This window comes from Daktulosphaira vitifoliae, unplaced genomic scaffold (genome assembly GCF_025091365.1).
Source record: "Daktulosphaira vitifoliae isolate Bord-2020 unplaced genomic scaffold, ASM2509136v1 Scaffold_3, whole genome shotgun sequence".
In the NCBI taxonomy this organism is placed as follows: domain Eukaryota; kingdom Metazoa; phylum Arthropoda; class Insecta; order Hemiptera; family Phylloxeridae; genus Daktulosphaira; species Daktulosphaira vitifoliae.
In genome coordinates this window covers 29,014,078-29,038,485 of record NW_026099574.1, presented here as the reverse complement: position 1 = coordinate 29,038,485, position 24,408 = coordinate 29,014,078, and the positions used below count along the sequence as shown (strand labels likewise).

Here is a 24,408-nt window from a genome sequence, read left to right as displayed (position 1 = left end):
TTGGTAGACCAAATAAAGCTTTTTTTATATATATAAAAATTTGGTGTGAATTATCAATCTTCCCTCATAAATGACTGTAGGAAACCTCAAATATTGCTTTGTCAACTTTACCGCTTGTGAAAACATTTAGGAACACGAAATACCTAATTAAGAATATTGAAGTGAAGTGACTGTTCAAGGGACTCCTGATACTACTATGGTTTTAACATTTTCTATTTTGAAGATACATTTTTCAAATAAAAAAATAGAAAAAAATTTTAATTATTGAAAACATTACCAACTAAATATAATTAAGCTTCATTGATAAATTTTGGCCGTGGAACAGTCATCTTTTGAAATCACCTCATCGGTCACTCCTGGATTTATATAACATTATACTCAAGTGAAACATACATTGATATAAATTTATCGTATTCAGTTTATAAAAGAAGGTTAAAAACATCATGATTTGGGCATGTAGGTTATCCTACCTGTCTATTATAAGTATAGTAAAGCAATATGAACGCATGCTCAACGCAGCAATGAATATAGAAAGCGTAAAAAGTCTTCCTACAGTACAAATGAAGCTAGTCAAATAAAAATAATAAAATCAGTGTAGACGCAATTTGCCAATAGAATACTATATACAATTATAAATTTATCACTGAACACATGCTAAATAAATATTAATGATGTTAGTTATTGAGTAGGTTTTACTTTATGTTTTGTATTTAATACATTTTTTGGTTATTATGAGATGATAGAAACATATATTAATTATTTCAGACAACGTTGAATCTAGATATACTTCGTAGGGGGTTTGAATTACTTGGCTTTTTATAGCTTCCCCTGTCTATTTTAAAGTCACAATGATAATACAACTATTTTTTTAATTTGTCGTGATATTTAGTCAAATATTGAGTAAAACATATTTTTATTTGCTTATAAACTGTTTTTACCTAACTATTTTATAAAATTGTGGAGAAAAAAAATTTCAGACTATGAACCCTCCCAAAAAAAATCTGTATATTCTAAACTGATTACGGATAATTTCAATTTTTTGTAATAAATAAGTAAGCAAGTATTATTTAATATTTTTCAGCTATAACAGCTACTTGGCATATCTTAATTGAAAAATGATCATAATCGTTGTTTTCCTATCAAAAATAATTATAATTGTAATCGTTGTTGAAATGTTGTAAAAATTTACGTATTCTTATTTATTATTTTAAAAACTTGCACTAAAATTTCAATTGGAACCCATAGAGTGTGCTATTAAATTAGCTTGTGTACTTCAGATAAATAATAAAAACTTACCAATTTTTATTTAAAATCTTTTAAAGAAAAAATATTTATCTAGACAATCCTAATCAAATATTCAGTTTAAAAATTTAATAATCATAACATCCAAAACTTTAATTTTTTTAATTATACTAAGTAAATTTCTTATTTTATCTTGATATTCATATACTCTTTGATTTAATAAATATTCCATGAAATCGGTTGGTCACATTGCTTGATTGTGTATTTTATAGTTTACCAGACTGTTACGGTGTAAGCTTTCCAGTTCTTTGTTTCTTTTTTTTGATGGAAAAAATGTTATAAGTTTTTATTTTTTATTTCGTTTCTTTTTCCCCTCTTCTGTCGCGTTGCCCCTTTTCATCTCTGGAGTTTCCAGTTATAAATTATCATCATTAATCAATCACATCATATATACATTATGATCAGCTTATCGATAACTTATGTAATTTATTGTTGATAGAAGCTGTAGTTTTATTCTGGACTTGACACTGAGGTAAGAATATTTTTACCAAAATATCTTATACTTTGTCTCTAATGATAATTTATCAGTAATGATTTTTAACTATTGTTAATTTATAACAGTCCAGTATACGATGCACATAACTAATCGTGAAAAACAGGGCCATGGACGAACAATCAACGGATCTGGTGCATAGCTCAGTGATCCGTAATAGAATGGCCATCCCTAATATAAAAATGACTAATCCAATTAAAAAGCTGGTCAGCAAACAGAGAAAAAGATATACAGAAGATGGTTTTAATCTTGATTTAACTTGTATCCTTTTCAGATAATTAAAAATTTTTCATTTTGTTATGTTAAATATTAGATTTAATTTTTAATTTACTTACTTACTCCATTTTTAAAAATATAGTTAAATTTAAAACTTTTTTGTTACAAGTTTTTTTCTTAAAATTAATACTTTAGACATTTTAGAAAATGTGATAGCTATGGGATTTCCAGCTGAAAATTTAGAAGGTGTAGTTTATCGGAACCATATAGATGATGTTAGTAGACTCCTTGATCAGAAACATCCCCATCACTACAAAATATACAACTTGTAAGTTATTTTTTATATTTCGATACACAGATATGAATCCACTACTTATAATTTTATTTTGACTAACTCTTAGTTGTGTATTTCAAGATTGTATATTTCTAGGAAAACATTTTTATTTCCTTAAAAATCTAGGTTTTTTATGTAACTATTTTCAATTTTAAATACTTTCTTACCAACAAATTATTAATGAAAAGATACTCTCATTTTTTCTATCACATAATTATTTTTCATGGTATTTTCTGTATTATTCAAAATAAAATTCAAGAAATGCTAGTTTAAAAACTAATTTTTTTTAATTTATGAATTTAGGTGTTCTGAACGATCATATGATCCACGAAAATTTCATCATCGTGTGGTTACATATCCATTTCAAGATCATAATCCTCCAAGTATTGAAGTGATAAGACCGTTTTGTGAAGATGTACATCAATGGCTTTTAAATGATAGTAGAAATGTTGCTGCTGTTCATTGTAAAGCAGGAAAGGTAAAATTATAAGTAATTCATGTTTTATTTACTGAATATATTTCAACTACTCGATGGCTTAAAACTTTTCTTGTTTTGCTTATGATCTACAGGGGCGAACTGGTGTAATGATATGTTGTTATCTGATTCATAGTAGACGTTTTATAACTGCTAAAGATGCACTTAATTATTATGGTCAAAAAAGAACATTTGATGAAAAAGTAAGTAATTTATCTTATTGTATCTTTAATAGGTATTTAGATTTAATATTATGTTTTTTTAATCTCCATTGTTTGAGTTAATATTTTTATGTTTTAGGGTGTGACCATTCCTAGCCAAAGGCGTTATGTCAACTATTATTCCATGTTGGTCCAAGAGAATTTGAATTATAAGCCTGTTGTCTTAAGTATTAAAGAAATAAAATTAAATCCAGTGCCCACAATGTTCAACTCTGGTCAAACATGTAAGTTGATAAATTCAATAATTTATTAATTATAAAATAAAAATCTTGCTTTTTTTTAGGTATTCGCATAGTTATATCAGAATGGACAAGTGCAGATAGTTCTAAGATAAGGAAAGTTTACTCTTCTAATATACAAGATATACGACGAACTGATTCTGATGTTACAATTTGTTTAACTCAAACAACTCAAGTCCGTGGTGATGTAAAAGTTGAATGCTATAATAAGCATAAAATGAAAAAAAAGGTTTAACTTTCTATAAATATATTATTATTTTCTATAGTATTTTAATTAAAATGGTCACATTAAATAATAAAAGATTAACTGATATTTTATTTAATGCATTGACTGATATTGAGCCTCTCTGATGTATGAAATACTTAAATAACAATTTTTTTTACTAAAATGGAAGATTTTTTAACACTAAACCAATAATCCAAAATATTTTTTTTTTGTTGATTATACCACTTGGCCTGCAATTATTCAGTATATTGTTATTACGCAAATTGAAGATATTTATATATTTATCTGTTATAATTCACAATTCATTTTAGAATTCAACAAAATTAGTACTTTTAAAACTATAATAAACATTATAGTAAGTAATATAAGGCAAAATATATAAATATGTTCCATCAATAAATAATATAAAATTCAAAGATTCTAGAATATTCTTCATATTAAATGAGAATTTCTTTGAAAAGAGATATAGAACCATCTGTCATAGATCATCAGTGTAGTTTCAGAGGAATGTATCAAAATGAAAATTGTATTTTTTTAACCAATTATTTTTGTTTAATTAATTTTTTAAATCATATAAACTTGACATATACCTTAACTAAAGTTATAACTTCCAAATCTAAGAATTCAATTGTTGCAGCAATCAATTCTACAAAAAAAAAAAAGACTAAATAATTTAGTTTTATAAATATAAAAAACGTTAGGTTAATATCTGATTCTACACTGATAAGATAATCTGTTGACTGTTGAACATGTAATTACAAATTTTCATGTCTTAATCATCTATTCTTAAATTTTAATCTCAAATTATTAATATAGTGCTTTATTTTTATTTTAGGAAAAGCTTTTTCATTTTTGGTTTAATACATTTTTTGTTCGCGATCCTTTTGTTACTGAAAATGGCAATACTGAACATAAAAATTGTAGCCAACATGAAAAAACAGCCCGTACAAATAGTGTAGATGATACATCAAATCTTCGTTTACCAAACAATAAAATGCGGTGAGGTTTATTTATGTTATTAGTAAAAAATTCATTCATCTGATATTTATTAATCATCTTTATGATGGTGATTTAATTCAAGTAATTAATTTTTTATTGTATTGCATGGTAGAACGAATTCTATTGGCAATGTGGATGTTAGTGATAATCGCCTATTAACACTTCATATGAACAAATGGGAGTTAGATGGCCATAAAGACAAACAAAATAAGTTATTCAGTCCAGACTTTCATGTTAGCCTGTTATTTGAACGTTCTGATGTTGCTGAACCTATAGTTGGTGAACTATCAGAAAGTGAGTCAAGCAGTTGTACTACAGCAGAAGAAGATGACACAGGATGTGAAGAAGATGATTGGGAATCTGGTCAGTGACTAACACAAAACATTTATTAGAGCATTGAAATACACAATTAGTGAAAGAAAAATGTTTGTTTCTTGGAATATTTCTCATCTAGGCTGTCGCTTAATCTCCCTGTCTCACTAGGCTCGTGGAAAAATATTAGTTTATACACATGAACAAATTGTCGCTTGTGTATCACTTTTGTTAAAGTAACCCTCTTCTCTTGTATATACTCTAATTTTTAAAATGAACATGTTCTTTATAAAATGCAAGTATGATAAAATTAATATTTTTATTCTTGTTTGAACGTTTTAGTAAAACGCTGTCATCCCTAATTATTGTTGTGTAGTATTTTTTTAGAATAATGATTGGTGAAGGCCGCTTTATTCTCTCCCTTAGGCTTTTGTAAACCTGTCGCTTGAACACAATGCACCTGACGTCATTGATGCAAATGTGATTGTGTTTCCGGTGGTTTTAGGCGAATCGACGTATCTATAGAATATTGAAAATGCTGCTAACAGAGGACGAACAACAAACATATTTTTGTACATACATTTTTTTTATCATTTTATTATTACTATTATTATTATTATTATTATTATTTGCAACTAATTTTTTTATGAAAAAAGAATATTATGTATTGATTTATAATCTATATCTATTTATGTGTATATAGATTATGAATATTATTATAGTCTGGATTTTAAAAGCTCCTCCACATTATTATAGGCTTATATTCGCCTATTCTATTATTTTTATAGTACAAAGAAAATAAAGTTTTGATTTTAATAACTTTATTACAAAATTATTTTTATTTTCGTGTTCAACTGTTAATTTTTAAAATTTATATCTTTTTTAAGTCTTCCATGTTGCCATTTAATAAAATGAAAATGGACTTAGGAACAATGTTTATTTCTTTAATTTTTTTAAGTTTATATTTTCTTCAACTATATATACTTTTATATAGTTATTAATGAATAATTTTAGTATTATAAGCTATTTATGTATAGCTTATTATGTAATTTTATTCAATAGGACTGTTGCCATGGTTTAACTTTAACAGCATAGTTATTATATTACTATAATTATTATTATCTTTTTTTTGAATTACTAGACAAATAATAAGACACAATGACTTTGTATTTATATAATATTTTTATTTATTTATTTTTTTTTTTTTGTATTCTAATTAGTAATCATTAAAAAAGTCTACAAAAATGTTCAAAGTTAATAATTCTTACTGTTGCCATATGATTTTTCTTCGTTTATCATTCCATATTTTGTTATCACTGGTCTCATTAAAATTATTAATTTAGGTATCATATAATTGTTACGATGTAAACTTAAGTAGAGACTATTGAACAGCTTAATTTTTCAAATGCTATGGTTGTTATTAATGATTAATATATCATACATTTTAACTGCATAATAATTTGGCCGTATTATATTATATTATTGGTTATTCATAGGATGGTTTTTAAAAATAATTTGACTTACAATTAATTATAAATTATGATCAAAAAACATTTTACTATGAAATGATAAAAATCTTTATTTTTTAAATAATACTATTCTGTATTACCTGAGTATTTAATGGCAAATCTTTTATTTTATTATTAATATAATTATTATTATTATATTTTTTATTTTAATATTATATGATTAAAATGAATTATTACTTAAAAGTCATTTGGTTTCATATTTAAATGTTTTGTAAAAGAAGTGGCTACCTAAAATAAAGGAGTTTATTCAGATGAAGAAAAATATTTTTGAATATGTATTTAATACTCGTGTGCGGATTTTTTATTTTATATTTCGCATACTAAAAAACATTTATGGTAATTAGACATGTTAAAAAACTTAATGTTATGAAATATTAATTATGAATAGATTTTATAATTAAATAACAGTCTTTTTAAAGTAAAACTGCTATAAAGATAAGTTTATATTAAACAATTTTTCATTAATTGGGGTAGAGTTCAAAACATTTTATCTCGACAATTGCCTATTTTCGTGAATTAATGTGAAGTGGTTTGAGCTCAAATCATTTTTCTTTATTTTTATTCTATAACAAACATTTATATAAACGCATCAAATATTATTAGATAAGTAATCAGAATTCAAGTTAAAAATGATTTATAGTTAAAAAACGAACATTTAAAATATGTTAGTTTTAAAATTAATAATAATATAAATGTATAAATAGTAAAGTCGATTATTACTCTACATAACTAATTGCGGTAATTAGACATTCAAATAATGTCAGAAACCCTCACTTCATCTGCTATAGAGAACGATATAATTCTAAAAGTTTTTACGAATTCTTATATAAAATCTTCAAAACGAGTTAGATAAAAAAAACCTAGAGTCAAATTTTTAAAAGTAGGGAAGCAGTTTTCAGAAAATTAAAATCAATCCTCTGACCAATTAAAATTTTTTTATGCAAAATATGCCGTTCTACATCATTATATTTATGTATGCTTAATTCTGGATAATTATAGAAATTTACTAGTGTATATCTCCTCAAACTTGTACTCAAGATAAAGTACAAATTTTAACTTTATTAAATTTTTATTTAAATATTTTTTCTTCAATTGTTTACGTGGAAATACAAATCTTTTTTTTTTTTTGATAATACAAAAATTGTCCCTTTCACTCTTAAATTTTGAAAATGCTTTTGTCCAAAAGGCATTCCCACTCATTTTTTGTGAGTATGCCAAATTTCAAATTTTTAAAAATGACTCAAATCAATAAAAAAAAGAATTTTGCTTTATATTTATTTAATAAATTAAAACAATATCAGTTAAATTATAATAAACTAGATGTCGTTTGAATATAATATTCAGACTACAAAAAAAAACTAAAAATAATAATTAGGTCTAAACTAATATATTAATTACAGATAGTGTACAAAAGTGAAGGACCACAAGAGCAATGGACATTCTAAAAACGACATTTATTTTATAAAAAAGATCCTTTTTTTAAAATAATAGCTCTCATTTTACTATAAATAGAAAAATTCAAAAATAATTTCTTTTAGAGTTGCGCTTGATAAAAATATTACAGCTTATAATTATTGAGCTCACATTTATATGCACTCCGAAATTTCACAAAATATAAAAATTAAATCATTTTAAAGTGATTAGGGGTAATTTAAAAAGGGTAATTTAATTTATTTATTAATAAATAAATTAAAATTGAATTTATAAATATTTTTATAAAAATAAGTAAAGAATGTACGAAAAGAGTATTACTTAGTTGATAAGTTTTGAAAAGTACCTTTTTTAATTATTAGTTTGTAAAGATTAAGATTAGCTGAAAATCAGAACAGTTTATAAGCACACTTTATTCTTACTGTAACGCATAATATAAATTCCACAACGTTGCACACTCCTCTTTCAGACACTCAAAAAATATATTGATATAATAAGTTATACTTCAAAACTGATTATTGAATCAGGAAATTTATAAATCATATGTGTGTGAAATAGCAATTTATTATCAGATAGAGATGGAAAGTTTTGTTCATTTCTGTCAATAGTTCATTAGTTCATTCAAGTGAATAGTTCAAATGAACTATTCTTAAGTTCACTAATTTTATTGATCATGCTGATATTGTTTGGCAGTGAACTATTCATTTTATCACTATTAGTACAGCAGAACACAGTTCAGTCACAGACTATATGAAAACAGATAGTTCACTTAGCCGAGAACAATAGAAAAAAAAATCAAGCTCTCTGATTGGGCAGAAGACAAAGCAGTAGAGACTGTTGTACAATTTCATATTATTGTGCAAATATTTTACAATAATATTGTACAATTCCTCTATCAGTTACAAAAATTATCAATGATATTGGAATTAGTGACACTATTGCATTTTAAATACTTGAACAATAATTAATTATAACTGTTCGCATACTTATTTTGTTTAAATAACATTTAGTCTTAATAAAAATGTTTGTTTTTTAAATATTGTCTGACATTATGAATATTGTGTTTAATTTGTATAAAAGTTGACATTTTGTGTAGTTTATTATTTTATAAATTTTTTGTCAACGTTTAGTTAGTTTTACCTATAATATATGAAGCTGTAATTTTTTGTAAAACTGTTAATAGTATTACATTTTTTATAAAATTTGAATTATTTTAGATATAATAAATAATAATATAAATTATATAATAAATTTTATATTTTTATTATTATTATTATTGTTAGCCATTTTTTGGCCAAATTATAGCCATTTTCACCGTGAAGACAAAATAAAGTCCGAAATTTTTTTTTCCCAAAATAAAGTATATTACATTAGCTTTAATTTAATATATATATAAGAGCGTCAGTATTTCCGGAACACTTTCAAAAGTTAAGTTGAAAAAGTTAATTTTTTGTGAAAAAGTTGTCATTTTGAATTCCCCACTGTGGGCTGGTAAAGGGTTAAATTTATAAAAAAATATACCAAATAATAGGTAAAGACATCAAACATCTATATAAAATTTTCATTTTTGAAAAAGTTATGGTAGTGTTAAGAAAAAAATGTCAAAAATTACTGATTTTTAAAATTGTAATTATTTTGGAGATATCTCCCACTTATGAGGAATGAAGGAAAATTTTTCAATTTTTGAGGGTAACGTCTTCGACTAGATACGATTTGTGATCTTTTGACGTATCGTTGAAAGAAATCGGTTCGGTAAGAGCTGAAAAAAACAAGGTAACAGACACACAAAAACTAAATAAATTAAAGAAACACACATCATAGTAAAATTAATACCTTCTCAGCTTTGTATCGAAGATAAAAAATACTGACCACTAAATATTGTAGGTACTGCATCATGACCAGCCGATTTTTTGTAGTCTTTTTCAAAAACATTTTATCGTAAAAATGATCCGCGCAAACTACTAGATTATTTTTTTTTGGATAAAGTCTCTGCCAAATGATTAGTTTGACAATTATTCATCCATAGTTTCAAACGATCGTTTTCTTTAGGATAAGAAAAAAAGCTTTTATCCATGAAGGAATATGTACTTGGACAAAACTTTACTGAGCATCGCATACTGGTGAGGTAGTGAGATATTTTGAAAGAAAGCACCAAATATAACACGAAATAAGATACATGTGATCATTGACAACATTAACAATAACAATTGTTACTGCTCGAGTCAAATTTAAGTAGTTAATAATTTACATTATAAAAACTGATAATAATTTAATTTTCATGACTAATTTAGGGATTTTGAGTCATAAATAAGGGATTATGGGTTTAATACCTTAATTTAATGATGTATTAAAATAATTTATGTCAATAATTATGTTTATATACGGAATTTCATAATATTTATGCTACAGAAGATTTAATAATGAAATAAATTAAAAGAATTTTTGCGCTCATACATATGGTTGCACTGATTTCACTTCTCCAATCAAAAAACCGTTTTGTTATCGGGCCAAGTGAACTATCTGTTTTCATATAGTCTGTGGTTCAGTAGTAGTTCTCACTACGTATGGGCAATTAAGTTATAAACTAACCTTATACCTTATCCTGAACATCATAAACTAAGAAAAAATTATTATCAATACCCTCATGGCTCATGTTATCATTATCACCTAATCCAAGGTGGATATATCGACCAGTAGTCCAGTTAAATCTGAAATCAAATCTAATATTTATACATTGTATGAATTTATTTTATTGTTTAATTGTTAAAAACCCTGTAACATTTTAACAGTATAATTTATTTGTTATCTAATTATAAACAGCTATTAACCATTTACAGGATTTCTAACAATGAACCACAGAGAATTTTGAAAGAAGTTCGCGAACTATTTCATTTATACATTGCTACCAATTTTTTTCGAACTGTGAACTGTTATGTTACAGGTACTGATACAGTTCAGAATAGTGTATCTAAGTGAATAGTTCAAATGAACTATTCGTTCACGAACTTAACATCTCTATTATCAGATACAAACAGTGATTACCGCATAAATATTGTCAATACACGCCGCTAGAGGGCGTTACTTTTCCAAAAAATATGTTATATTATACTATATTGTATTTCGACAAAGGTTCAAGAGGAGTTCACTTAATAATTATATTCCCCCGAAAAGCTTAGAAATTTCATATCCAGTGGTATAAGTCCTACAAGGTACTTGAGTGTATAAGTAACCCATATGAATGATATTGCTGGGCAATATCAACGACCGTAGCAATAAATAGCTCGGTGAGCGTTTACACTATTGATATGCTCTCGGTTATTTTGTCTTTTTGACAAAATTCCGAGGGATGGGTTTTTCAATTGCCGCTGGAGTTCAGTTGTGCTGTTTGCTATTCCTAATAAAAAGGGATCTGACTGCTGATTCGGTTGTCAGTGTTCTATCGGTGATTATTATATTATAGTTATTATTTTGACTCTTTTCGAAGACACTTATTCGCGTAATCAAATTAGACTTAGAACATTCAGTTTACCACAATGTAATAAAATAATAAAACCCAGTGTTAAAAAGCTCTATATTTCATGGATAGGAATATCTAGTGTACTACTTATAACACATATTTAGAACCATCGCAATTCTCCAGCAATTTCTCTCATATGGATTATTTGGACACTCCAGTACCACTTGCGACCTATACCAATCGATAGAAAATTTTATAAGCTTTTATTTAGTATATAAATATTACCTGAACTCGTCAAGAAACTTTGTAAAAAAATACAAAAACCCAAGCGCAGGTCTCCGGAATATACACTTTTTAGAATATAATTAGAGATAAACAGGTCACCCGAGTATTTATTATTTACCGGCTGCTGATATAATCCAGCAATTTGGCTTCCAGGTGTAATTAGAGTTCTATGTATGTTAAACGAATTTTTATTTTTGTTATAATGTGCTTTTATGTAGTAAAAGAAACATCTAATATAAAATATTTTTGGAACAAATAGCGCGCTCTAGCGGTGTGGGTCGGCCATATACATATGGTAACTGCATGGAAACCTTATCTTGTATCTAATTGCATAGATTTAATCTATGATAATTGAAATAGATACAAAGGTATTGCTATTAGTCATAGTAAAATGAATAAGAAGCATTTTCGTCGTAGTACGCGCAAGTGCATCGCCTTGTGTTTTTGTGCATTCGTATACGATCGTTGAAATACGACCGCTTCCGAATGCACTTTAAAACCGGGCGATTTTTAAATTGATAATTCTGATATAATATATATGATAGACATAATTTTTAAGTAATAATTATATTAATTACTTTAAAACAACGCATTCAATAATATTTTATAATAAATTTAATCGTATCCACGATTATTATTTTAGATTCTATGTATTTTTTTGTTGTAACTTTTGTATTTTAATGAAAAATTAGGATTTTGTACCTCGTTAATTAAACGTGAGCTATATTAACTAGTGTGCAGACTTATTTTTTTATGTTTTAACATTGAATTAACACCACATTAACTTAAGAAATTAATATTAAATATATTACATTAAGTTAAGATGGTACATTTTTGGAAAACATAGCGCATAGCATTTTTTTTTTCTAAAAAAATGAATGAGTATTAATTAATGTGAATTTTAAAAAACAATCAACATTATTTATAGAAATTATTTTACTTATTAAGTGAATGAGAGAGATAGCATAATATAATCTTGAAATATAGATTATGTTTATTTTATTTTTATAATATAAAAATTATATAATATAATATTTCAATATTTCTAGTACCTTTTCATTGTATATTTTTTTAGTGTGCTGCTAATAATAAATATAATCCATCAGATTTATTTGAGGACAGCCTAACATATTTAATGGGGATATGTAGCTTTTAAATTTGAATACAAATATCCGAATCTTGTAGATAATTTGAATGAACCTAATGATTGCATAGAGGTTAAATAATTTGGAACATTACGACAACCATCACCTACATTAATAAATTTAGGAAAAATCATAGGAACTATTTTTAAAAAATTAAATGAAAATGGTACTTATAGAAATACAGTTAATATAAAATATTTTTACATACCTATGATTAAATTTTTAATAGATGATATTAGAAAAACTCCAGGCTTAATAAAGGAGGTACTGGAATTAACTAAAAAAGCATGTAATTCAGATAATCTTTTGGTGGATGATGAAGTCAAAAACTTCATTATTAGAACAAAAATATATTTTAGAATACGGAATATAAATAAAAAAACTTGCATCACGAGAAATGAGCAATAAAAAAAAAATTCAAAAATTTATTAAATAATCATTAAAACTACATTTTTTATAAATAATGTAACAACTTATACTTACTGTAAGTAATTACACAATAAATTGATATTTAATTATTTATATGCAGTTAAACATAGTAAAATTTTACTATGCAGTTAAAGTTTTTCTCAGGTTAGATTTATCAACGAATTAAATCTTGGTTTATAAACTACTACAGTGTAGCAGATAATACAATAAAGATGTATTACAACACAGTTGAAGTTAATAATAATAATAAAAAAATTATAAATGAAATTGAAAACCGAAATTAACTAAAAAAAGTTCATTAAAATACTTGACTATAACGGGACAGTGCCCCTTAATATAGAATATATACAACGCAATGTATTTACATGTGACGTCACGTTGAGTTTATTGTTGGTTACATATTTTACCCCTAGGCTTATCATGCGCACTAATTTGATCGAGCATACTTCTTATTCATTTTACTATGCTAATAGTCATAAAATCACACCGGTTTGGTAATTTCATCTACTTGATAAGAAAAAATATAAATTGAAATTTCTGATAACTTCACATAAAGAAATTTATAAATTGCGAAAAAAAATTTTTGTATTTTTTATGTTAAAATCAACTTAGTTTGCACAGTACTATGTACCGATTTAAGACAATTTTTAATCTTATACCTATGCTCTTTCGGTAAGTTAAATTTACAGAATTATTTAATATACTTTTAATTTGTTATATAAATTTTCAAATGAACTTTAAGGTATATGGGATGATTTCAAATTTTATATGCTTATATATTTTGTAATAATTTGTGTGATAAAAATTTAATTGGTAAGCTAATAACTAATATTAAAAATAAAATAACTATTCATTTTTTAGAGCTCAAAATACATTAGCAAAATATACAAAACCATTAACTAAAATTAAACAAATACCTTTTAATGTACCATTAAGATTAATGTTTATTCAAACACAAGATACTCCAAATCCAAATAGTGTAAAATTTTTACCAGGTGTTGAGGCCAGTATGTTTATTATAATTATTTCATTAATGAATCACAATAATTTGTATATTTAAAATATAAATTGGTCTGTGCAGGTGTTGGATAAAGGACATACTATGGATTTTCCAAATGCAACTGTGGCACAATGTAGTCCATTAGCAAAACTATTATTTCGAATCGAAGGAGTTAAAAGTGTATTTTTTGGTTCTGACTATATAACTGTTACAAAAGTAGATGATGAAATTGAATGGATGGTTCTTAAACCTGAAATATACGCTATTATTATGGATTTTTTTTCTAGTGGTTTACCTGTATTAACTAATGCAAAGCCTACCAGTGACACCCGTATATTCTTGGAATAAAAATATAATTTTGTTATTTTAATAATTTTAATACTTTTTAGAGTTACTAGAAGATGATGATGAAACTGTTATGATGATAAAAGAACTTCTTGACAGCCGAATTAGACCAACAGTACAAGAAGATGGAGGGGATATTTTGTTTATGGTATTAATAGTATTATTTTATATGAAATGTATAGTAAGTTACTTAAAAGTTTTAAATTGTAAAGGGATATGATGCAGGAATTGTTAAATTGAAACTTCAAGGTTCATGTAGCAGCTGTCCTAGTTCAGTGGTTACTCTTAAGAATGGAGTACAAAATATGTTGCAATTTTATATACCAGAGGTAAGCCAATATATTGAGCTAAATGTCCAAAAGCTAGTGGCATTTAAATTAAAAGTATATTAGAGAGGATACGTTGAAGTTATATCTCTAAAAAATACTTAGCTGGGAACTAATATTAATATTTTTGTCAGTTAATCCTCAAATAAAAACTGTTATGAGTATTTCAGATGATTTTGATTATCTTGAAATGTTATCATATTTTTAAAATTGTTTATCTCTTAAATTTTTTTAAATTCTTATGTTAACTTTTTATAAAGGGAAGTGAAGTAGTATCTTGTTTTTTTTTTATTATAAAATAAGGTTAAGCAGATGATAACAAAATATTTATAATATTTTTGAAAATTATTACTGAACATAAAATTAAGGCAGCAGATTTATTTTCAGAATTTTTTAAAAGAATAATTAGTTAGGTTCTTAACTTTTAAAATGAATGATTAATTTTGTCACTGCATATTGTATATATGTATATAAAATAAGCAATTAATCTTTTAACATTAGAAATGACCACTGATATTTTTATTTGAGGGTTAATTATATCATATGATTATGCACTGTATAAAATTATACATGTTTAGCCAAATTCAAATAAAGATTTATTTAGGTTGTAGCAGTTGAACAAGTAGAAGATGAAATTGAAGTACGTACTAAAGTTGAATTTGAAAAATTTGAAAAGAAACTACAAGAAAACAGTGACAAAAAAGAATCATAATTCTAATTTTTTTTTCCATTAGCAATTTATTTTAGGATTTTATATTTAATAGATTTTTTTATTAAAATCATGCAATTAGATATAATTAGTTTATTGTTATTTAATTATTCCTTAATTTATTATTTTATAGTATTGTTATATTTTTGAAAACATTTTTTGTAATCTTAAATAATAATTAACTAACACAACTCTTATGATAACTTGGAACTAGAATAAGTTAATTGAAATATAATGTACCTTTATCTTAATAAAGTAAGGTTTTACTAGAAAAACAATTTTTTTTATGATTCTATTTCAACAAAAATAAATGTAAAGGTTATACCCTAGTATTTTGTTATTGTTTCCTTGATACGAATTTATTGAAATTCTAAGTTAAGTCAAAACGTATAGAATCTAAAAGTCATAAGTCATGATCGTAATGACTTATGTCAAAAGTTCAAAAATAAAAATGGCTCAAGTGCATTTATCTTGTAATTGCTAAATATGTACATATATCTATTACTACACATTTGTTTGACATGAAAAACTAATAATAAAAATATTTGATATAGGAATATAAACATTTAATTTACACTTGTAGCAATTTTCAAAATTTTATTTGTTTGTATTGATAACCACCAAAAATTGACTTAAGCCCTTCTTCCCTGGAACCAAAGATATAATATTGATGATACGTACGCATGTACGGGTGCGAAAACCAAAAATAAAATTAAACAATAATAGTGTTTGTCGTCAAATGGTGAGCGGGGTGGGGTTACGACCAGTCTAGTCTCAAGGCCATAGACGACGGGAATACGCGAGAATAATAACACGTGGCGCATGGAGAGTTACAAACATACTTACATCAGTGGCGCAACTACGGGGGTGCTGAAGCACCCCCAAGTCCCACGTCTTTGTAATTTCAAATATTTATTTATATTCTCAATACGGCACATGACCAAATTTCAGTATAATAAACTTAACTTATATGTACAATAATAATATAGAATACAAAAATACAACAATTAATAATATAATAAAGCTGATGGGTCCTTATTAGCAATACTCATCATTCTATAAAATGGCTGGTTTTTTAGGTAGTTGGTATTACATTTAGGTACAGAAAAAAGAATTAAATGACGTGCGTGAAAAGATGGAACTTTAAATTTGATGAGCTCTAATAGTTCAGGAGAGTCTATAAGACCATCAATAAGACGCCTGAGGAAAGTTAGATTAGCTTCAAGTCTCCTGTTATTTAACGTAAACAAACCGAATAGTTGCATTTTTGGTGTATAATCATGTGGTGGATGATCAATTTTTAATTTATATGCCGCAAAGTTTAAAAATTTACGTTGCACTCGTTTAACTTGCATCATATCACATGCAGTAACTGGATCCCAAACAATCAAACCATATTCTAAAATTGACCTCACAAAAGAACAATACAAAGTTTTTAAAGAAGATACTAATTTAAAATCATTACAAATTCGCCTAATAAAACCTAATGTCGTAAATGCTTTGCAACACATTTTGTCTAGGTGAGCATGAAAATTTAATTAAAAATTTAAAGGTTTTATCAACTAAAATAGAATTTTTTTTTAGCCGATAGTACCTAATAATACTGAATTATTTTTAAATATAAAATGCAGCGTGTTTAGCTTAAAAATTTAAGTAGATTTTTTTTTTATCAACAATTTAATATTTTCATTAGTTTAAATTGTGAAAAATCTGATTTTGGTTTCCTAAAAAGCAAGAGGTTTGTTATTAACCCTTCTTAGCCTAGTTCCTAGTTTTAATTACATAAATATGGCATAATTTATGACCAAATGTCACTAATTATTTAACTGTTAATAAATATTTTTTTTGAATTTCAAATCTTGGAAACCTGGTGATCTGAGAATGCAATCTTTTGTTTTAATTATAATTTTATTACTATGAATGCATTAAAAATCATAAAATAGAAAATTATACATAACAATGTTCCTTTAACAACGAATATAAAATACAAATAAAATAATATTTAAGAAAATTTTTCAATGATAATTTAATGATAAAAGGAATAACGTTTTAAGACAATAAGGTTTCTTTAAATCAATTACAATAAATATAATTTAGACACTATAAAATCTCCGAGCTACTAATACACCAATTAGAGTTATGATAAAATACATAAGGTAAATGCCTACATCTGAACATATAGCATCTTTGAGAAAATTTGAAGTTGTAAAATTAATGGTTATTGACTGATTAGTTATTTCAGAAAATTCATTTACATCTTTATCAGGCTGCTTTGACTCCTGTTCGATATCTTCTTCCTAAATACAAATTACAATATTTATTATATAATTTTTGTATAATATAGTCATTACGAAAACATTAAATAATATTTAATGAAAAAACAATTTGTAACAATTAGTTTTTTTTATACCTTAAACAACAAATTACTTATAAGTTCACTTTCTTCTTTAGTTATAGGTTTAGCCTTATTTTCAGCTAATAAATTAGATATTTTACCACAATTTTCACAATCCCAAGTTTTAGATCTGAAACAAGACTAAATTTACTATATATTTATTTGATTCAAAAAATTTAAACATAGTACAGTAAAACTTTTATACAATGAATTTTCATAGGGAATAAAACAAAATTTGTGATATAGAGAAATTTGTTAAATAAAATTACAGATTTTTATATATAACTGCATTACATTAATATTCTGTATTATATTAAATAAAACATCAAATAATATGTCATACATATTAGGTCAACTTTTAAATAATTAATTTAAATTAATAATTTGATTATTATTTATATAAAGAGTACTTTTTTGTAAAAAGTTTCGATTTTTTAAGTTAAATAAAATGTTATTGGGAATATTTGGTTGTAAGAGAACTTATCAGAATACCATATTTTTTGGCAATGTATTTTTTTTTAACACCTTTTTTGACTTAATCTAAAATTTATCAATAATTGATAAACATTTACGTTTCAACATTTTTTTTTTTTTTGTGTGTATAGAATAAATGATGCTTACATCAATATTGGAATTGTAGTATTGCAGTAAAATTAACCGGTTTCCCAATTAATATTTTATCTTTATCAGATACAATAAAACTATGTTATTTAAAGCTAAAATTTATAATTGATAGTGACAATATTTACAAAAACAGGTTTATTATTGAATAATTTATTTGTTATTCAAAGATAAATTAATACATGATTAACTATGGAACTTTTGGTTCTCAAAAATATTTTGTTAAATGGAAGTTAATTATATAGAAGTTTTACTGATATTACATAGCAATTTTAACATATAATAATAATTCAAAATTTGTAATTTGTATTTTAATTATTAAAAAAAGTTGCATTAAAATATAGAACATATACAGGTGTTCCACCAGGTTATCATATTTTTAATAACTTTTGATCCAGCAAATATTTTACATTAATTTTTTGAAAATAATTGTTTTTAATTGTATAAATTATATATATATATATATATATATATATATATATAAAGGTAACACAAAATATTTGCTGGATCAAAAGTTATTAAATAACTCTATATGAAAGTCTGGTGGTACACAATTCTCTATATAGACTTTTGATCTTGTCCATATTTTGTAATACTTTTGTTTTTACATAATTTTTATACTTATAGACTTTAATAATATCATAATTTATATATTTTATGTTTATATTGTGTTAATTTATAGTATTAAGCATTAGTCTATGTTGTAAAGACAAAGACAAAAAAGAACACAATCAAAAAAGATCTTATGATTGCATAGATAATATTATTATTAGTTTTCTTTTCAGTTTAATTATTAGAATTATTCAAGCGACAATAATTTTTATGGAAACATTTTAATCCTATAAACAATATTTAGAGTCAAAAATATGCATTTTCTTAAATAAATGAACACATAATAATTGACAGTTTTTATACATTTTAAAACACTATAGAAATTTAAGCACTGCACTATTATGAAACTTTTTTTCAGAATTTGTTATATAAAATGGCTATTTTTAATTTTTTTTTTTTTTTTTACATTTCTTGTGTTAACTTAAATTAGGATTTAAACTCAAATAAAATATGGAAAAGTCATCGTAACAATATACTGTTGACAAAAACCTATATAAACTTAAATTTTGCATACAAAAATGTAATAACCTTGAAAATCATAATTTTTGGATGTGTGTTAATCTATTTCTGATGTACAGAAATTAAATTAATCAAAAGTTTACATGTTAGACCACTCTGTATATACATAAGGTGATTCTATTATTGTGAACCACTTATCTATTCAAAAAATATAAATATAAATTAAACAAAAATTGAGAAATTTATTGGTTTCATTTTGTTTTATGTTTTTTTCTATTGATCAATTATGTATTTTTAAATTCATTCCTTAGTTTTTGATGGGTAGAGACATACTTTTTTGCCAAATTTTGACGCTCTTCTGGGGTATACTCAAGTGATCCTAATGTTCCACGTCCATTTGTAGGCATAAAAGCTATCAATGCTAATAGAGCTGTTCTTATTGACCAAGATGGTTGCCAAGTTTCAGGGTGATGACTAGATATACTTAGACATATTTTTTTATTTGTTTCCCATCTTCCATTAGGCTTTATATATATAATTTTTTATTATTACATAATTATTCTTATATGATATTAATAATTATTATACATACAGTAAGTAATATAATATTAGGTGGTTTCATTGGATATTCTGATGGTAATAAAATTCTACCATGATAAATCCCCCCTTCAAACTCAGAAGATTGTGGTCCTCTCATGGTAAAGTGCCATTCAAACAAATTGTCTTCCAATGGATGTGCACTGTATTCATCAGTAGGTTGTGAGAGTTCAATTGCTTCTCTCATTAAACGTTTCACAGCTAAAATAATATATTAATAACCAATAAAATAATTCTCAACTTTAATTCTTTATAATAAATTTTATTTCACGTAATTATCACAACTCACTACATTATTAATACTATAATTTTATAATAAAGAAAAATGAAATTTTCATATATTTTATAATTACTTATGTTATGAACGATTAATATTTTACACTAAGATGTATCTATTAAAGTAATTTCAGTATATGATTTATACGACCCTAGGTTAATTAAAACCATTAGACACAAACCCAATATAAAATTGTTAAATGACCTTTTTTATCACTTATGTTGCATATGATACTACAATATGGTACTAAGCAAGAGCCGTAGTTGCAGGACTTCATTACTATTCATTAAAATTTTAGATAAAATTGAAAAAGTAAATTTATAATTGCCTTTTTTTTTTATCAATTTATTTAAGACAAATTAAAAATAAAAATTATATTACCAATAAAAGTATTAATTTAGGATGTTATTATTTAATAATAATAAAAATGTTTACCTGTACTTTTGTTGTTATACTGTGGTTCCATAATAAAAAATTAAATGAAAATTTTTGATTTTTTGTAATTATCCTTTGTATAAATTATACTTAAAATATATAACTATGATAAATATGCAAAATAATACGTGTCTTAAATTTGAATGTGTGATAGAATTATAGATATTGATAATAAACAAAATATTTGAGTTACTATAATTTATGTTTCTGGTATTATTCAAACAATAAATTAAATATAAAGGAGAAATAATAATAATAATTTGCACTCCTTATCTTATAACTATATTATCAATATAGATAATATCATCTTCCAATGTTGATAGAATGAGCTTAAGGTAGATCTGTAAAAGAAGTCTAAATTATTTTATTACTATTGTTTAAAACATTTTCATGGATTATTTTATTGTGTATTTTTCGAGAAGATTTTAAATTCTAAATAAGAAAATATTCAAATATTAATAATAATTTGTATTCAAATAGAAATGTTTTCTGTTATAATGTGAACTTTTAAATTTAGAAATCTATTAGTATTTTAATGAAATATTTGTTTATATCCTGTAAAAGCTATGAGTTTAACAAATAGCAAGAAAAGTGAATATATTTCAATACATTTGATAAATGGTAAATTTTTCATTTGGTCTCCAAATGGTTAGTACCCTTGTATTTATGTAATTCTGTTTGTGATTAATCTACAGTATATACTCTTAGTGTTAAAATGTTCACCATTATTCATTCTTAAATTAATTTTTTTTATATATAATTTTCAAGTATATATTTTTGGAGTATTATTAACACCTAATATTGAATAAAAATATTTTTATTTTAATTAAACTTTATTATAACTTAAAATTAAAATACTTATCATAATATTTAATTAGTATTAAAATATACTTAAAGTTAAATTGTTTTATCTGCATAAATTGTAATTTGCTAAATTTTAAATATTAATATTTTTTAAAGAATATTTATCTATTTTTATCTGCCTGTTAAACTAATTTTTTTTTTTCATTGAAACAGTACTATATCAAAATTATTGAATGTCTAAAATTCCTGTTCGTTAATATAAAAATTTTAAATTCTTTGTTACACTAAAATAATATGCATTAAGTTGCCTTTTAATAAGTTTTCATTCAATTAATAAAAATGTGCCAGTTCTATACAGTATGTTAACAGTATTTTTATTTATTTTTACTTCTAATAAAAAATTAATTGACTATTTTTGTAGATTGGTATATTTTGAGATCAAAGTATCGTATATTGGGTAACTTGGTTGGTTCCCTTTCATCTACACCACGTCAAGAAGAACAAAATGGTCTCCCTTCTTTATTAATGCCAGAAGAAGCTAGAATAATAGTTGAGAATTCCATTGGACGAATAGTTAAATATTCATCTAAAATTTTTAATAAAGAGGAAATAAAAGTTCAGGAAGAACTTGATAATTTTGAAATTAGAAAAATATATGCAGAAAATAAGGCTCATATGATAAGCGAACTTGTGAAGTCAGTTATATTATGTGATGATTATGATAAAAATGGTGAAAAAATTGTTAAGTTAAAAAGAGAAATTTCTAATATTAAACCATATGATGCATCATCTAAAGTATTAATTCATTTATGTTAGTCAATTATTTTATTAAAGAAAATAGTATCATGTACTCAACTTTTTAAACGTCATAATATCTTTTAACACTTTTAGTTGATAATGAAGGATTAGAAGCCACAAATGCTGAACTACCAGAAATTAAAACAGACCATGAAAAGTTAAGATACAAAGTCTTTAAAGATTTGTGGACTAAAGGATTCTATCTTACATGTGGTATTAAATTTGGTGGAGACTTTTTAGTTTATAATGGTAAGAAACAAATACATATGCAGACCTCAATTATTGGTCAGCTGTAGTCTTCAAAGTTTTTGGAACTTAAAATTTAATACAGAGTATTATTATAATTTGATATCTTATATTGTGATAAGTTATGGCTTTATAGTATTTACCATTGTTAATCTACTAAAGTTTGTAAATATTTATATTAAAATACATAAAATAAATATATTCTAATAATTTTATGTTTTAATGGATTTTGTTTTTAAAAACAATACTTTTAGAAAGCTTAATTATTCTCTAATATTTGAACTACACTTTTAACTAGGTATTTTTATCTTAAGGAAATTTATATTTTAATGTAAATTAAACTGAGTAATAATTCTTTGTCATAGAATAAGTATAAAAAAGTTTCATACATATATAGCTTTTAAATTTTCTTTTTATGAGTACATCATTTTACATAGAAAAATTTTTTATCAATATATTAATAATTTTTGTATACAATATATTTGCTAATTAAGTTGAAGTAAATTAGTTTTTGTATAATTATTTTTAATTTCATCAAAAAATTTCCATGATCTCCATGAACTTACTGTTATAAAATATCCAAATAAAAAATAATTAATTTTTACCTATTGTACCTCAACCATACTTTCATTGCTAGACTTCCTGTTGTTGTTTTTTCTTTTATGTTTAGGTTCATATATTTGCTGCTAAGTCTATTGTTCATATAATGTTAAATTTCTAGGTGGTATACTGATTTTGAAATACAAGAGTAAAATATAATCTAAAAAAATAGTTTTCTAAATTTATGAACTTATTGTTACTCCACTAACTTAATTTATAATAAAAATGTAGGACTAATAATTTATGACATAATATTTATTTAATGTAATATTTTATATTAATTTAGGAGATCCACTTACTTACCATGCTCAATATATTGTTAACTGCAATAATATGGATTTTCAAAGTATAATATGTGGAAGTAGAATTGGTTCAATTACAAACAAAAAAATGGTTATAGCTCAAAATGTAGGCACAGATATTCAATATTCTATTTTATATTTTGAGAAATCTAAAGTTAAAACTAAAGAAACATTACAACTTAATATGCATAATTATTAAAATATTAACACTATAGACTTTAAAATTGTTACATATGTGGCCAATTTATTTGTAAATTGTTATACTTTTAAATATAAATATCAGATTATACCATTTTGCTATAAAATAAATCTTAAAATGTTAGTAAAATAATATATAAACTTATACAAATATTATAATTTTTTTACTGTAATATTGTTACCTTGAATCATATTTACTTGATTAAATTCTACTAAAGAGCAAAATAACATAATATCATTGGTTTCCTAGTGCCGGAGAATTCTTTAAAGGGAAACTTAAGTTGCATTACTGTCATAGAATTATTAAAAATGTCATTTCAACTTAATTTTTAGAATTATTTTGACTTAATTTTCTTCTTAAAAGAAGAATATAATTATGACAAAGTTTTTAAAAATTTTCTTTCTCTAAAAAAAAGAACTATTTGTAACTTGTTAGAATTGTTTGAAAGAGTAGTTTTCCACTATTAAATTTTCATCTGAAGTCATATTAATGTTATACTCAAACTGTATATTTTACTAAATACAAAATTAAGACAAATATTTATATTTTTAAGTAATCAGCATAATTTTAGTGTTTTTTTAAATTTATGC

The 24,408-nt window shown here is 24.3% G+C and overlaps 5 protein-coding genes across 7 annotated transcripts; 3 read left to right on the top strand and 2 right to left on the bottom strand.

Annotated features, from left to right (window-relative positions):
* The first annotated feature begins 1,542 nt into the window (after positions 1-1,542).
* LOC126900821 (phosphatidylinositol 3,4,5-trisphosphate 3-phosphatase and dual-specificity protein phosphatase PTEN) lies at positions 1,543-5,456 on the top strand. Of its 2 annotated transcripts, none has more exons than XM_050676790.1 (10): positions 1,543-1,774; positions 1,864-2,056; positions 2,207-2,339; positions 2,649-2,823; positions 2,916-3,023; positions 3,121-3,265; positions 3,325-3,509; positions 4,342-4,505; positions 4,618-4,868; positions 5,323-5,456. In XM_050676790.1, exons 2-10 carry the CDS (start codon positions 1,906-1,908, stop codon positions 5,340-5,342), a joined length of 1,332 nt encoding a protein of 443 aa, XP_050532747.1. In that variant the 5' UTR covers positions 1,543-1,774; positions 1,864-1,905; the 3' UTR covers positions 5,343-5,456. The 2 variants fall into 2 exon arrangements, with proteins under 2 accessions (XP_050532747.1, XP_050532746.1); XM_050676789.1 differs by having other exon boundaries at positions 5,244-5,456.
* An 8,135-nt stretch (positions 5,457-13,591) lies between these two features.
* LOC126900837 (NFU1 iron-sulfur cluster scaffold homolog, mitochondrial-like) lies at positions 13,592-15,805 on the top strand. Its single transcript, XM_050676818.1, has 6 exons — positions 13,592-13,765; positions 13,955-14,096; positions 14,175-14,424; positions 14,483-14,586; positions 14,651-14,767; positions 15,369-15,805. The coding sequence occupies exons 1-6, from the start codon at positions 13,719-13,721 to the stop codon at positions 15,474-15,476; spliced, it is 768 nt and encodes a 255-aa protein (XP_050532775.1). The 5' UTR covers positions 13,592-13,718; the 3' UTR covers positions 15,477-15,805.
* Positions 15,806-16,480: 675 nt separating this feature from the next.
* LOC126902105 (uncharacterized) lies at positions 16,481-16,984 on the bottom strand. Its single transcript, XM_050679130.1, has one exon. The coding sequence runs from the start codon at positions 16,982-16,984 to the stop codon at positions 16,481-16,483; it is 504 nt and encodes a 167-aa protein (XP_050535087.1).
* Positions 16,985-17,469: 485 nt separating this feature from the next.
* LOC126900838 (ubiquitin-conjugating enzyme E2 J1-like) lies at positions 17,470-21,094 on the bottom strand. Its single transcript, XM_050676819.1, has 5 exons — positions 20,870-21,094; positions 20,153-20,358; positions 19,894-20,084; positions 17,884-17,998; positions 17,470-17,770 (listed from the first exon to the last, which is right to left on the bottom strand). Exons 1-5 carry the CDS (start codon positions 20,898-20,900, stop codon positions 17,567-17,569), a joined length of 747 nt encoding a protein of 248 aa, XP_050532776.1. The 5' UTR covers positions 20,901-21,094; the 3' UTR covers positions 17,470-17,566.
* A 91-nt stretch (positions 21,095-21,185) lies between these two features.
* On the top strand, positions 21,186-24,392 carry LOC126900834 (uncharacterized). Of its 2 annotated transcripts, none has more exons than XM_050676811.1 (4): positions 21,186-21,490; positions 22,095-22,484; positions 22,565-22,720; positions 23,604-24,392. In XM_050676811.1, exons 1-4 carry the CDS (start codon positions 21,436-21,438, stop codon positions 23,816-23,818), a joined length of 816 nt encoding a protein of 271 aa, XP_050532768.1. In that variant the 5' UTR covers positions 21,186-21,435; the 3' UTR covers positions 23,819-24,392. The 2 variants fall into 2 exon arrangements, with proteins under 2 accessions (XP_050532768.1, XP_050532767.1); XM_050676810.1 differs by having other exon boundaries at positions 21,191-21,517; positions 23,604-24,387.
* The last annotated feature ends 16 nt before the right edge of the window (positions 24,393-24,408 follow it).

Excerpts from the sequence above, each read along its gene's own strand:
- LOC126900821 (XM_050676789.1), top strand. The coding sequence starts at position 1,906 with ATGGACGAACAATCAACGGATCTGGTGCATAGCTCAGTGATCCGTAAT. Across the intron at positions 2,057-2,206 it reads TTTTAATCTTGATTTAACTT|ACATTTTAGAAAATGTGATA; the intron begins GTATCCTTTTCA and ends TTAATACTTTAG. Across the intron at positions 4,869-5,243 it reads AGAAGATGATTGGGAATCTG|GCTTTTGTAAACCTGTCGCT; the intron begins GTCAGTGACTAA and ends TCTCTCCCTTAG.
- LOC126900837 (XM_050676818.1), top strand. The coding sequence starts at position 13,719 with ATGTACCGATTTAAGACAATTTTTAATCTTATACCTATGCTCTTTCG. Across the intron at positions 14,425-14,482 it reads AAAGCCTACCAGTGACACCC|AGTTACTAGAAGATGATGAT; the intron begins GTATATTCTTGG and ends AATACTTTTTAG. Across the intron at positions 14,768-15,368 it reads TGCAATTTTATATACCAGAG|GTTGTAGCAGTTGAACAAGT; the intron begins GTAAGCCAATAT and ends AGATTTATTTAG.
- LOC126902105 (XM_050679130.1), bottom strand. The coding sequence starts at position 16,984 with ATGTGTTGCAAAGCATTTACGACATTAGGTTTTATTAGGCGAATTTGT.
- LOC126900838 (XM_050676819.1), bottom strand. The coding sequence starts at position 20,900 with ATGGAACCACAGTATAACAACAAAAGTACAG. Across the intron at positions 20,085-20,152 it reads CTAATATTATATTACTTACT|CCTAATGGAAGATGGGAAAC; the intron begins GTATGTATAATA and ends ATATATATAAAG. Across the intron at positions 17,771-17,883 it reads TAAGTAATTTGTTGTTTAAG|GAAGAAGATATCGAACAGGA; the intron begins GTATAAAAAAAA and ends ATTTGTATTTAG.
- LOC126900834 (XM_050676810.1), top strand. The coding sequence starts at position 21,436 with ATGAGTTTAACAAATAGCAAGAAAAGTGAATATATTTCAATACATTTG. Across the intron at positions 21,518-22,094 it reads TTTCATTTGGTCTCCAAATG|ATTGGTATATTTTGAGATCA; the intron begins GTTAGTACCCTT and ends CTATTTTTGTAG. Across the intron at positions 22,721-23,603 it reads AGACTTTTTAGTTTATAATG|GAGATCCACTTACTTACCAT; the intron begins GTAAGAAACAAA and ends ATATTAATTTAG.